Below are 14,979 nucleotides of genomic sequence, written 5' to 3' on the forward strand. Positions count from 1 at the left end.
CCTCCATATCAGCAATAAATTCATAGACATAGGCAAAGAGGGCTGAACTGAGGGAAGGGGTCTAGAGAGATGCTCTAATATAGGGGGCAGTTATAAGGGGCTGTAGGGACTGCTGTCCAAGAGGAATTAGTCTGTGGAGTGGGTAGGAGCCCTCCTGGTTAGAGAGCTGTGTAAAGAAAGCCATGATGTCTCTCAGTTCTCTTCAGAGGAAAAGAAAGCTACATTTTTTTGCATGAGAAATTCATGTGGGCTGGGGCTGGGGCTCAGCAGTAGAGTGCTCGCCTAGCAGGTGCAAGGCCCTGGGTTCCATCCTCGGCACCACATAAGAATAAATAAGTCAAATAAAGGTATTGTGTCCAACTACAACTAAAAATAAAAATATTTTTTAAAAAGAAATTCATTGTGAGCACTTACCACCAAGTGGAATAGAAACCCTTAGGGCGTGGGCAGTAGTAGGGTGGTTTAGGCCTGGGGATGGGGGAGAAGGAGACATGGGAAGAGACAACTGATAGATGAGTTAGCTTTTGGTCACTGTGACAAAATACCTGAGAAAATCAAGTTCAAAAGAGGAAATTTAACTTTGGGTCATGGTTTCGTGGTTTGTTTCTTTGTTACATGGTAACTTGGACACATTGCTTCAGTCCAGCGGGAGAGCACTACACTATGGCAGGAGCCGTAGTGAGAATTCCTCTTCACCTCATGGCTACAAGGAAACAAATTGGAGGACATGGTCCTCTGCACATCAAGAGCACCCCACCCTCATGACCGAACTTCTTTCCATTAGGCTCTGATACTTACAGTTTCTGTCATTTCCCATTAGTGGAGATAACACCTCTGAAGTGGGGGTTTAGGATGATCATGTTTTCCTAGGTTAATTTTTAGGGCTGTAACACCTGCTTCTGTTGAAACCACTGACTTCCCTTGGGCCTCTACTGGTGTCTGATGGTGACCTTTAGATGTCTTGGGGCTGACAACCCCACAACTGGATCACACCCACGCCACCACTTTGGGAACCCATGTCCTCTAAAGAACAATGAAGTTGATTACTAATGACAGATATGACCCATTTCACCTCCAGTCACTTTCGTGCATGCCTGAACTCTCCCCAGTTCTTTGTTCCATAAATAGCACTAAACCTTGGCCACCTTGTGGTAAAATCATTGTTCTTTGCCAACCTCCCCATTCCAATGATTGGCAAGCCATGTGGTGCGTAGCTTCCTTTTTACATTTTTTTTCCTCATTGATTCGTAGGAGAACTTGATTGGATTTGTGCCAGCCATGCTCAATATAGGTCAGGCTGAGGTCAGGCTGTGTCACACACTGTGTCAGTGGGGGTCTGTCTTGGGATGGAGTCAGGACCTCCAGGCTGTTTGGTCTCCAGTGAATGCACCCATCAGGGCTTAGAGGGGACAGAAGGGGTGTGACTTGGGTTATATTAGGGACTGTCTATAGTTGGGTCAGTCCCAGGTCAGGGACAGGTCACACGCTCCACTCTGCACTCTGGATGGTCAGGGGCTGTGGGGACCTGAGCTGAGCCAGACCCTGCCTCTGGCTGCTGCTGCTACTGCTGTCGTCCCTGAACCCTGAAGTTTCTCTCCCCACACCCCCAGCCCTTCACACATACTGTGAGGGGCCAATGGGAATACCCGGGTACAAGAAGACCTGCAGCCAGTGAGCAGAGTTTTCAAGGAAGGTGTCATTTTTGCATTTATTTCTTATGCTTTTGCTTCATGTCTGACCATACACTTCAGGACTATAGGGAACTTATTTTATTTGCCACTGTCAGGAAAAAATATCAAATGGAGCAGAATTGGTTCTGGGCACTTGGAATGAAGCAAGAAGCCATTGTTAATCACATACCACTGGGAACCACAGCTCAACCTTTATCTGGGCTGCACCCCACCCCACCATGCTGACCCAAGTGGGACAAACTACCTGTTCCTGAAACACGATTAAACTCTTGATCTTCTGGACAAACCACTCCTTCCACCAAACTATACAGAGACTTAAATTGTACTCATGCCCCTTCCTACAAAATGGCTTATTTTTTCCAGCACGGCAGTCTTCATTCGTAACTCAGTGCTGTCATCCCCAAAGCCCTTGCTGTTAAGGCTCTCCATGCAGCCAGGATGCACTTGGGCAGGTGCCCAAGTTGTAGGTGTTGTCAGGTCTCCAAGGTGATTTGCACTGGCAACCCAACTCCACATTAGGTGCCTTCACCATTATCATACCATTTTTATTTTTCCCCTCAAAACAGTGTTATTGAAATATTATTTATATACTATAAATCTCACTCATTACAAGTAGACAATTCAATGATTTTTGGTAAATTCATGGATTTGGGCAATAATCACCTAACTTGCTATCTTCACTCTTGCCTCCACTCCTAGAAAAATGTCAATATTTTTTAAGTCCTTTATTTTTCCTATGAGCATTTCCTAGGCATTCCAGATAAATAAAACCACAGAACTTGTTGTCTTCTGCATCCAGCTTCCTTCACTTAACATAACCTATTTGAAGTTCTAGGCAGGTGCCTGTATTATGCTTCTTTTTATTCCATCCCATGGTTGTATCACTATGATATTTGTTTACCAGTTGACAAGCATTTGGTTGTTTGCAGTTTGGAGATATTATGTACAATGTTGCTATGAATATTCCTGTGAAAGTATTTGTGGAGACACATTTGTTTTAACTATTTTATTTTAATTCTTTAGTTTACTTACTTTCTTTTTGGACATGCAGTTTTGTTTTTCTTGGGTAAATTCTGAGAATTGAAACTGCTGGGTCATGTGGTAAGTTTTTGTTTAATATTTTATAAATTTCCAAACTGATTTCTAAAAGGTCTCTAATTTTACATTCCTGCTGAAATGTGAATGGGTTTCACTTTTTCTACATCCTTGCTAAGTTTGGATATCATCTCTTTTATCAGCCATTCAACTCAAATTAAGCGGTCTCCCATTTTAGTTTTAATTTGCATTTCCCTAATGCCTGATGATGCGGAACATATTTTCATGTGCTTCATTACCACTCACAAATCTTTTATTTTTCCAAATAAAAAAATGAATTCCAAGCTCGTCCAGTTTGTATATTATTATACTTATTAGTGTATATTAATTGTACTTAGACACATTCTCATTGCCAAACCCAGAAGCCTCTTAATCTTAAGTATCTCTTCTCTAATAAAGTGATAATTAAAATTAGCCATTGCACCAGGTTATTGATTAAATATTTAAAGGTATTATTTATGTTATAATATCTTTTGATTTCTAGAATTTCCTTTTGACTCTTTCTTGGAGTGTCCATCTGCCTGTTGACATCGCCCACAATGTATTCATAATTATTTCAGATTCTTGATCTGAATTTTTCAAAATGCCCACTAAATCTAAGCCTGGTTTTGATGTTTGGTTTTCCTTGAAGAAATGTTATCTGATTCTGTTTCTTCTTCTCCTTCCTCATCCTCTTCTTTTTTCTTCTTCTTCTTCATGTATACCTTGAAATTTTCTGTACAAAGTCACATATGATCTGCTGGGTGAAAGGTTCATCAATGTGCAGTGCGATGTTTCGTGCTTATCTGGTGAGTATTTTAGGCTGTTTACTGTTTGACATGGCCATGGGGGTGACAGACTGTATTTCCTCTGCTGTCCTTACTTTCGTCTCCGCTCTTGCCTGTTAGTTGCCCAGTGGATCCTTACTGATTATGGGCTGAGACAGTTCCTTCCTCTCTCATTATACAGAAGCCCTACTGAGGTGGTGCTGAAGTGAGCATGTGGGACAGGAAGCACTCCCTAGTCTTAGAATTAGACCTCACAGTCTCACAGGGAGCCTTTATGCACTCCCAACCATGATAGGGCAGGAATGAAAGAGGGAGCAGGAGGTTGATGTTTGCCACTCCAAGTCACTTAAATGCAGATAAAGTCATAAAGATCAGCTCTGGCATGACACTTTCTCCTGTAGCAGCTTTTATAGAGTAGAACTAATACTCTGGTAATAGTTCAGAATGGTTATTTTCCCCATGCCATTGCCACAAACAGGGGTACTGTTTGATCCTCTGGTCTAAACCCTGAGAACCTGACAAGGCTCCTGGAGGTAGCACCCAAGGGAGTGAGGGGCCCCAGTGCTCCCATGGCCTCTCTGGAGTTCAAGTCTCCAGCAACTGCTCCACTGCAGTTTAGGTTTCCTCACCCAGCACTGGTGCCGGTGCCAGGTGTGTGCGCCTCGGCTTCCCTTCAGGTACGCCTTGAGTCTCCAGATAAGAATGTCTCTGCAAATGTGAGGGTCACCGTTTGCCTGGGGACCTCAATTATCTGAAGGACCTAAGAAGAGGTGTGGATGCTCAGTTTGTCAGCCTTCCTGTTTTGAGAGTGGGAGTGAGGACTTCCAAGCTCCTTCTGTTCCAGGCTGGAAGCAGCATCTCCAACGACCTTGGCTCACTTCTTGCCCTCTACAGCTCTTCTACAGTTGATCTTCCAATGAGCAGTAGCCTGTGTCCTTGCACCACCTGTGAGGGTAGGGAGGCCCTAACCAAAAATTTCAAATCCTTCCTCCTGATAATGCTCTCCCCATAGGGCTGCTTGAAACCCTGCTCCAGGCCCAGCCAGTCACTCCCTCTCCTGAAGGCAGTATCTGGAGCTCACATTTGGGAGGGGTCATAAAAAGTCTCTCCTGGGTGATTGAGGCTGGGTTAGGGCAGCCTACAGAAGAGGGGAGAAACAGGCCTTCAAACTCTTTCAAAGTGGCATTGGGCTTACTCCTCTGTCACTACATGCTTCCTATAACATCTCAAGCAGTTTCTGAACCTTATATGCTTCAGCTCACCATTGAAAATAAATGACACTGAGTACTTGAGTTGCTTCACCTAAGGAAAAACCACTTGGGTGAAACTGATGTTCGGTGGATCTGTCATGAGGACTAGGTGTGAGTTGAGATCTCTTGGTTTAGAGTGCGAGAATGCCCACGGATCAGAGAATCTCCCAGACCCTGCAATAGGAAAGACATTGCCCGGGTCCCCAGCACCAGTCAGCCTGAGGTTTCCATAGCACCAACAGAAGGTGGTACTCAGCCCTGAACCACCCAAGCTCCCCTGACCCTGTGCAGAAGATGCATGGACCACATGCTGTGCAAATAACTCATATGCAGACCATAGTTCTGAGCAGTCATGTTGGGTGAGATCACCTGTTTTGTTACCAGATGGAAAGCTCTTGTCTTCCACCTTCCATAGAGTATGGAGCTCCAAGACCCATCAAAGATGGTGGTTATACCATCATCCATTAGTAGAGGTGCTCTGGCCAAAGGCCAGGATTGTACTTAAAGCTCCTACAGTGTCTTCACACTGGAAAGGCCATTGTTGATCCTTCAGAAGGTCAAAGACAGGGAAGTCCTATTGCTAATGTTCATGAGAGTTCATCCATTCTCCTGTCAGTAAGGGTCCAGGAAATTGAGAAATATCAGGGTAGGAAACATTTACCACTGAAACCCATAAATGGTGTCCAGTTTATGTGACCATCTGGTAAATAAAAGCTCTCCCTTTCAACAAGGGATCTGAACATTGGGGGTGGGTATTGTGAGGCCTCTGGGTTCCTGTTGGCTGCATCAAAACCTGTGTCCAGCATATTTTTGGGAAAGACAGCCACACTACTTTAAAACTTATTTTTACTGGACCCCTAGTATAGGATCAGCTACATCAACAAGGTGACACTGGGATCCAACCCCAAGAGGCATGTGGACACAAGGGTAGGTGTACCCTGGGCCTTAGAAAACAGGCACCATGTTCATGGGTGACTGGGCTGGGGAAGTGGACAGTGTCTACATGCCTGAAGCATCCTGTAGATGTAGATGAAAAGCACACCAGGTGTCAAAAAGGGGGCAGAGCTCTGAAAATCGCTGCCTTATGAGGATGAGCTTTCAGTCTGGCATCAGGGCCTTCTCTCTGCTTCTTGACCAGATTCCAGCCCCCACCACCGACATCTGAGAGACCTCTGGCTACAGGACAGGACCAGTCGTCATTCCTCAGGTCCACTGATTCCAACTAAGTCTGGGTTGTATGGTAGAAGTGTAGATAGCTTTTTACAAAATTGTTTTCAATATATCTGCATCAGATCACATATCTACTGAGGGGAAGCACTGCCTCCCTTACAGTTGGACACCAGGTGTAAAGCCTGGCCTTCTCTGAACAATCCGGTGCTCCCCAGGGTGGGAGCAGTCAGCCAGAGCAGAGAGACCATGACTATTGCTTAGAAAGCCCCCTGGCTCCCAACTTCCTCACAGTCCACCCTATGGCAGTGCTTTCTGCCCCAGGGCCCCTTGGCTGAAGATTCCTAAGAAGACCCCTTCCTCTTCCTTCTGGAAGCCAGATGACCAAGTGGAAGGGAAAGGAGAGCACTGAGGGACAGAAGGAGCCCAGAGGGCAGCACAGCCAGAGGAACAGGAGGATGAGGCTTTTATTTGGGTTGGTTTGCTGAACTTGGCTTTGGGAGTGGCAGATGATGGACAGGGAAGCTGAGGAAAGGAGCTGTTTAGATCAACAGTGGTCTTGAGTGAGAGAAGCTGCAGCAAGAGGCCGGAGGCCTGGGCAGAGGAAATATGTAGGGCCCTGACAGTCACTCAGGGACCTGCTGCTGTAACATGAGGATAAGTGGCACAAGGAGCCAGGTCTGTGTGCACATGAGCGTGTTCCAGGGCCCGGGGCAGCCGGAAGCTCTCAGAGGCTGGGATGGAAAGTCTGTGGGAGGAGGGTCAGGCGGAGGGTCTGGCAGAGAACTCCGCTTCCTGACTTTACTGATCCAGTCAATGAAGTAGGCAACCCTGGTGAAGACGCTGGGGTAGATGGGAGGCCTGCAGTCCAGGCCCCAGCTGGCCAGTCCTACCAGGACCCAGGCACTGGGGCCATAGCAGACAAGAGGACCCCCAGAATCACCCTGAGGAAAGAGAGAGAGGAGTTAGGATGGGGGCTGAGTGGGGCCAGAAATACCAGGTGGCAATGTTGGACACCCTGGGCTGCCACTATGTGAAGCAGGGCCCTAGTGAAGGCCAATCAGTTCAAGCCCCCAATGAGGGACACCAGAATGAAGCAGCAAGAAGCTCCGGAGATGATCCTCCCAGTGGAGATCGTGTTTCCAAATCCATCAGTCCATAGCCCCTCCCTAAATACTATATTTAGTAGTACACCTGGGTAGCTGTGAGCACCATAGTTTATTCCTGTTTACTGCCGAGTAGTGCACTAGTGTAGGGATATTGTTTAGTTTATTCGTTCATTAGCCTGCTACTGATCTTTTAGCTTTTTCTTAGTTTTGAACTATTACCCAAGAAACCTGCTGTGAACTGTCTTGTAGTCATATAGATGTCTTTCTTGGACATCTACAAGTCTTACTTTCACTTCTCCTGGGTAAATACCTAACATTACTATGTCTGAGTTGTATGGTAGAAGTGTATATACCTTTTTACAAAATTGTTTTCAAAATATTTGCACTAGATTACAACGCTATCATTCGGGTATGTTGAGGGTTCCAGGTGCTTCACATCCTTGTCAACAACTGACGTGGCCAGCCATTTGAATTCAGCCATTTAATTAATGTGTAGAGGCATCTCACTGGTGTTTGAGTTTGTATTTCTCCTGTGCCTGACAATATTGAGAGGTTTTTTCATTTGCTTGTTTGATATCTAAATGAACTCTCTGGTAAAGGGTGTCTTTCAATCTTTTCAAATCTTTCCATTTTGAAATAATGTAGGATTAGGCTAGATTTGCAGGATACTACAGAGGATCTACATATCCTGCACCTAGCTTCCTCTAGTGTTAACATCTGACATAACCATGGTACAAATACTTAAACCAAGGAAGTAGAGATGGTACAATATTATTAAATAAATATTCAGATTTCACTAGGAACAAACATCCCTATTCTTTTTTTAAATATTTTTTCTTAGTTGTAGTTGGACACAATAAGTTTATTTTCTTTATTTTCATGTGGTGCTGAGGATTGAACCCAGCTCCTCACACACGCTAGGTGAGCACTCTACCAGTGAGTCTCTGCCCCCAAATATCCCTATTCTATTCCAAGATCCAATCCAGGATCCCATCTTATCTTTAAATACCAAGTTTTATTAACCTACTTCAGTCTCATTCATTCCTTCTTTTCTATGACATTGGCATTTTTGTATACTACCAACCAGATATTAGTATTATTTTTTATTACCAGGGACTGAATCCATGGGCTTTTCACGACTGTTCCACATCCACACTTTCTTTTATTTTTAATATGAAAACAGTCTCCCTAAGTTGCAAAATGTCTCACTAAATTGCTGAGGCTTGGCATGAATTTGCAGTCAACCTCCTGAACCACTGGGCTTACAGGTGTATTCCAACACACCAGGTGACCAATAGCCCCCCCAATTGTGGCTTACCCTTTATTTTTTGATGATTAGACAGCTGATATGAACTTACAGTAAAAACCCTGGGTACAAATATAATGTTAAAATACAGAAGAAAGCCAACAGTAAATCCTGTCTGCAGAAAATTCAGAATCAATTCCAAAGACTAAAAGGAAATCTGCTGGTTAGGGACAAGAAGGGAATGGAGAGTTGTGGGGAGGGCTGGTAACAGGTTGCATCAACCTCACAAAAGTCATCATGCTGTGCACTTACAAATAACTCATCCTGTGTGTATGCTACACATCAAAGTTTAAAACAGGCAACTAAAATGGATACTGTTTGAGGGTCCTCACAGCAGACAGCTTTGTGCTGGGATGGGCTGAGGAAGGTGCTGGTCTGAAGGAAGACTGATGAGGAATGGAGCCCACGGAAAATATGTAGAAGGAAGGAAGCAGGAAGTTTGGGGTCTCCACCAAGACACTTGAGGCCAACACAGGCCCCCCAGGGGAAACTGAGGCCAGCAGAACAGGCAAGAGAGCAGCAGAGCCCGACCTTACTTACTTGGCAGATGGCCTTTCCTGTTGAGAAGTCCCCCACACACAGCATCTCCTCCTGCACAGAGTAGTTCCTGCCTTCTCCAGGTGTTTGCCCATAGAAGGTATTGCAGATGGTGCTATTCATAAGACTCACCTTAGCTTCCTGGAGAGAGTAGGGCGGTAACAATGGCTCTGTGAAAATGACAAGGAGGTGAGTGACATGCACTGTGCCTTAGCAAAGAACCCAGACGACTCAGAACCCCCACTCTGCCTGACGCTCACCACTACTCTCAAGCATGGGTTTCCAACCTCGGTTCAGTCTTCCATGCTAAGCCCCCCACCCTTTTCTCAAAGCTGTCCACATACTTAGCCTATTCCTCCAACAACAGAACAACCTTTCCTATTCCACAAAGTGGCAAATCCCACTAATTATGTGACTCCACTCCCTGGAATTCAGCAACCATTCAGTCACCCACCTATCCTCTCATGAACCATTCAGTCTACTCTCTACCCATCCATTACTAACCTTTTTGCCATCTCTTTATCCACTGACCTGCCCACCCACATGTCCACGCATTCACCCATTCCTCCATCCATCTACCCCTCTTCCCACACTCATTTTCCAGCTACTCTCATCAATCTCTCCATTCTTTCTTCCTTCTCCCCATCCACTAACACATACGACCACCCATCCACCAACTTCACCCATCCATCCATCCATCCAATCATCTTCCCATCCAATTCCACATTCATCCTCCCATCTGTCAATCCATCCATCAATTCTCTCACCCCATCACTTATCTATTCACTTGTCCTTGTGCTAGGCATATTTTACACACTGAGGAATAGGTTGACATTTTCAGGTGGAAGAGACAGAGCAAGTAAGGTGAATGAACAAACTGTTAAGTGCTATGGACCAAATAGAACAGGGAGATGACAGTAGGGATTGCCTATTTCAAAATAGCTCACATGATGGAGTAAAACTGGGAGTAGCTGAGCTGAGCTGTAAATGTCAAGAAGAAAGAAGTAATGCAAAGAGCAGAGGGGAAAGAAAGCTAGGCAGGGAAAACAGCAAAGCAAATGGTCTAGGGATGGAGGTGGCCTTGCTCAAGGAGGAGCAAAGTGGACAGTGCTGCGAGTTATCAGATATGTGAGGGATGCAGCAGGAGCTGAGGCAGAGAAGGGGCAGAGCACTGATACTATGTACAGCCTTATAGCCAAGGTGGGGAGTTGACATTTGATTCTACGTGCCCATAATAGGGCACCATGTGGGGACCTGAGTAGAAGTACACAGGATGGAAAATGGGAGAGAAATTTGGAGTCTACAGGCAGGAAACAGTGATTTACTGTGCCAGGGTGGAAAAGAGCAGTGGAGTTCCTACCAGGTGCCTTGGGACACTGTCTGGAACATTAAAACAAGACTTGGATCTTGCCTTCAAGGAAGAACCAGAATGTGTTTCTACACATATGTGTGCTGGGGGCTGGCCATCCCATGACTAGGGAGTGTTCCTAACACTGGGTGGGCAAGTATTAGGCTTGTGGGCAGAGCACTCACTGAAGACATGTTCTGTCCAAAACACCTCTAACACCTCTGTTGAGAGACACGGAACCAAATGCTGACCCCATGGATGATTACAAATTTGTACTGTTCTTTCTTTCATTGAAAATACACCAGAAGCATTTCCCCAAACCATCAACAATCCTTTCTTTATTAAATCATCCAGGCATAAGCCTTTGTCTATAATTCTCTTTTTTCAATCTGACCAGGTAACACAAAACCCCAAAGCTTCCTTCATTATGCAGTTCACATGACAAGAATGTGAAGTGGACAAGATAAGAGCTAGGTGAGCTCATAGACATTAACCATTCCTAAATTAGGATCATTCTGACTTCATCATGCAGGCTCTGGGGTCAGATGCCACATGTGACTTCCCACTTTTCCCAAGCACCTTTCCAAGGATTCTCAAAGGCCTGTGTGTTTAAAGTTTGGCCCAAACCCGTGCCACTATTGGGAGGTGCCGGAATCTTTAAGGAATGGGGTGTACAGGAGGAGGGTAGGTCACTGGAGGTGTGCCCTTAAAGGGGATGTCAGGAACCTGGCCCCTCCTCAGGCTCTCTGCTTCCTGGGCAGCACTGCTCCATAACTTGCTCAGGATGTAAAGTCATCCCCATGTAACATCATAAACCATGAATCAAAATAACCCTTTCCTCTTTTTCAGTCATTATCTCAGGCAAGTTTGTTTTGCTTTGTTTTTACAGTAATGGAAAGCCAACTAACAACCCGGAACGGGACAGCCCCCAGGAACAGCTTTTGAGTTCATTCAAGTCATCCCAAACCTTGGCTGATTAAACACTCGAATCAAAAGCCACAAAGACTCCAACAAACCAGATTCTTGATTCCAGTTGTTAAGGATCCCCAGATATTCAGGGACTGGGCCACATGGAACTCTGAAGCCTAGAATCATACACTTTCAGAACTAAAGGGATGTAGCACTTGCCCAGTCCTCATCTGAGAGATCATGGAAATGAGGCACAGGGGGGTCAAGTCCAGGGGCTTCAGAAACCAGCCTGGGCCTCTTTCCTGGCTGAACCACCCTCTCCTGTTGCCCTGATGCTTCCTCCTGTCCTTCATTTCCCTTCCTGCCGCTCCCAGGTCCCCTCACTCTTCTCGGAGAGCCTTCCCCAGCCAGTTATCCAACAGGACGTTTGACTGGGCAGCTGCATGTCTGCACGTGGGAGGCAGACAGGAACCACATAGGGGGTGAAGTTGACAGGCAGGCGCAGCTGCAACATGGCAATGTCACTCCCGAAGACATAGAGCTTCTCAAAGTCTGGATGGGTGATAATCTGGTTCACGAGCATCTTCTGGGTGTGCTGGGTGTGCTGGTACAGCTGGGTGTTCCCCAGGAGGACCTCATAGTCCTGTGGTGCCTGGGATTTGCTGGAGGAGGAAGGGCCCATTATCAGCATCGTCTCTGATTCTGGGGCCCCCACTCTTCCAGCATCCTCATCCCACTGCCCATACTGCTCTGGACCCCTCCTCCCAGCCCCGATTCCAGGCAGCTTTGTCTCCCCCCTTCTAACACTCAGGAGCCTTCCCGCTCTGGGTTGATGAACACTCAACTCACAACCTCAGGACGCAGGGCTTCCCACTACCTCCTAGAACTGGAGGAGCTGAGAATCCTGGTGCTGGAAGGGTACTAAGGGGTGCCTCAGTTCAAACCCTCTTACTTTCCTAGAGGGAGCTCTGGACCATTACCATGTTATGGTTCAGACCTTAAATGACTCCCATAGGTTCATGTGCAAAAGGCTTGGGTGCTGGTCTGTGGCAATAATGGAAATGGCAGAAACTGTAAGCAGCAGAGCCTAGTGGAAATCAGTTAGGTCCTCAGGTTGGGGGTGCTCTTGACATGTTGGGACCATGTACCCCTATTTGCTTCCTTGCTGCCATGAGATGAAAGGGACTCCTCCACCATGTGCTCCTGTCACAGTGTACTGTTCTCCCACAGGCCTGAAACCATGTGGCCAAGTTTCCATGTACCAGAGGTACTACCTAAACCGTGACCCAAAGTAAAACTTCCTACTTTTGACTAATTCTCAGACAATTTGTCACAGTGACAAAAAGCTAACTCATATACCAGGTCTCTTCCTGTCACCTTTTGATCCATCCCTTGGCCTCACCACCTCCAACCCACTCCCTCAGGGTTGCTTTTCTCCACTTGGAGGTAAATGCTCACAAAGAATTTCTTAAATGCACAAATGAGTGCACAGAATTGAAGTTCTCCTGTTTCTGAAGGGGAATGAGTAACTTCATGGCTTTGTTCACACAGTTCTCAGACCTGTAGGGCCCCCATCCATATCACAAGCCCAACTCCTCCTTTAAGGAAGTCCCTTGACCCTGCCCCCACAATGTAGCTTCTCTCTGGACCCCTTCCCTCACATCTGCCCTCCTTGCCCACTTTGAGCTTCTTCCTGCATCATGCTGACTGAAGCTTGTTCCTTGTCTTCCTGAAAAGATGGAGACACACTGGCATGGGATCTCGCCACCCCTCCCCCCCCCCCCGATATCATGGAGGGTTTCAGGGGACCCTGCACAGATTCAAGAGAAGCTAGCTGAGGATTCAGGGACAGCAAGTGTACAAATTGCAACTCCCCTACCTGGGCTATGAGTCCCTCGTTCCCTCTGGGTCCCTCCACATGTGTTCTGAAGTTAGCCACAGAGACAGGCCCAGGAGGGCCAGGAGAGGTAGACTCCTGACTGTCCATGTCATTCTCCAAGGCTGGGGAACCCTACTCTCCCCACCAACGCAGCCTGACACATGGGGCAGGGGTAACTCTGGCTCCTCCCAGGAATGAAGTTTAACAAAAGTAATGAAAGAAATCATTTCACTGCTGATCATATCTGGTCTCTGACTAGATTCTTACTCTCAGGAGTGTAGGGTAAGGTGCCAATGTTCTCAGCACACGTCCTTGTCAGGGGGGACAGACATAGGGAAGAGGGGTCTCTCAGCTGGGGTTGAGGATGAAGGATGATAAGGACCCAGGAAATGAAGAAAGCACTGGGTAGCCAGTGGGGAGGACAGTCCAGGTGGAGCAGACACTGGATCAAAGAAGGAGCAGTGTGCATTTGGTGGCAGCACAGGGACCCCAGCAATACCCAGAGGAGGGCCATCCCCTCTGATCCCCTTTTCTCTTCTCACCCTTCCTCCCCTGCCAAACCCCCTGTGAGGGCCCCAGGAAGCATAACTCACTTGAGAAAGCAGTGGGCTGTGGAAAGCAGCCAGTGGGCATCAATGAGGACAGCTCCACAGAGATGCTGGCCCAGGAAGAGCAGGCTGGCCTGCCACGGCCACTGGCCACTCACCGAATCATGGCCACCATACACCTTCCCTATCACCTTGGTCTTCCCGCACACTGTGGAGACAATCCCCCCACATCTGTTAGAGATACATGTGGTGTCCCATACCACCCCAAGGAGGTCCCTCCTTCACTTCACACATGGGAAGGCCAAGGTCAAGGGACAAGTGACCCAGCCCCAATGATTGAGGGCTGTCTTGGCTTCTGACTTCAGTCATCACAGCCCAGGCCTAGATGGCCTAGTACAGCTGAGAAAGAGCTGTGGGGATATTGGTCTGGGGGTCTGGACAGGAAGGGGCAAGGTGAAAGGCTGCTCACAGCACAGCCCTGGGACTGGGAAGGATTCCCTGGGGCCTCACTCCTTCCACCAACACAACTCTATGCCTACTTTGCAGATGAGGGGAGTGAAGTTCTCTGGGGTTACTAATCTTACTTTTCAGAGGTCCTAGTTTCTAGGCAGCTGTTTTCACTCCACACCCTCCACCCCAGTGTCATAAGGAGCAAAGTCACCAGCAGGTCTCTGTAGTACTGTGTGACCTGGGGCAACTGACCTCCACCCCCTCATGGCATGCTCCATTGCTAAAGGGGTGGGGCAGATGGAGACAACTCTGTTTAGAAGACTTCTATCTGGGGGAGGATCCATGGTCCTCACAGTTGAGAAGGGTTGTCTTGGTCCCTGGCTGTGCTCCCAGATTTCTGGAAAAGGACCTGAGACTCCTGAGCCTGACTGCCTCTGCCTCTGGGCCCCCTACAGCCCTGGGCCAGACCTGGGCCACGCATCCTGTTCCACAGCCTCATGCCTGAGCTCTGGCAGGGATTCCCACCCATAAAATCCCAGCCAGATTGGGAAACCTGACCTACCTTGGGTGATGTCCTCTTGACGGACGTCTGCTTCAGGGTAGAGGCAAAGAGAACACACCTGTGGCTTCTCACTGCCCGCCTGGGCCTGCTCCTGCCCCCCCCAAGCCTCTCCCACCAGCCCCTACTGCAAACAGACCTTGGGCCCCGCCCACATAGCCCCAGAGCCCGCTGGCTATGGGCTCCAGGTCCTCCTGTTCCCCCGTGAGCTCATCTGCGTTTCCTGGGGGCTGCCGGGGACCAGGGGTACAGGCCGCCTGGAGACGGAGAGACCACAGCAACAACAACGGCCGCAGAGCCATGAGCCTGGCCTGGTGCCCATCCGGGACTGCTGGACTCTGGGGATGACCCCACCCTGACCTGC

At 47.6% G+C, this 14,979-nt stretch overlaps 1 protein-coding gene across 3 annotated transcripts in view; it reads right to left on the bottom strand.

Moving 5' to 3' along the window:
* Positions 1 to 6,419: 6,419 nt before the first annotated feature.
* Positions 6,420 to 14,979, bottom strand: part of LOC144370058 (putative serine protease 47) — a 405,363-nt gene continuing 396,803 nt past the window's right edge. For 2 of the 3 annotated variants that reach the window (XM_078030643.1, XM_078030642.1), the window contains exons 3-6: positions 13,652 to 13,814; positions 11,564 to 11,841; positions 8,926 to 9,092; positions 6,420 to 6,914 (exon numbers count right to left, since the gene is read on the bottom strand). In XM_078030643.1, coding sequence (XP_077886769.1) covers positions 6,597 to 6,914; positions 8,926 to 9,092; positions 11,564 to 11,762 — 684 coding nt within the window. In that variant the 5' untranslated portion in view covers positions 11,763 to 11,841; positions 13,652 to 13,814 and the 3' untranslated portion in view covers positions 6,420 to 6,596. Of the gene's footprint in view, positions 6,915 to 8,925; positions 9,093 to 11,563; positions 11,842 to 13,651; positions 13,945 to 14,979 lie in introns of those variants that run through there. The other variant, XM_078030644.1, reaches the window with a different exon arrangement.

The sequence above is a fragment of the Ictidomys tridecemlineatus genome, chromosome 13 (genome assembly GCF_052094955.1).
Source record: "Ictidomys tridecemlineatus isolate mIctTri1 chromosome 13, mIctTri1.hap1, whole genome shotgun sequence".
NCBI classification, from domain to species: Eukaryota; Metazoa; Chordata; class Mammalia; order Rodentia; family Sciuridae; genus Ictidomys; species Ictidomys tridecemlineatus.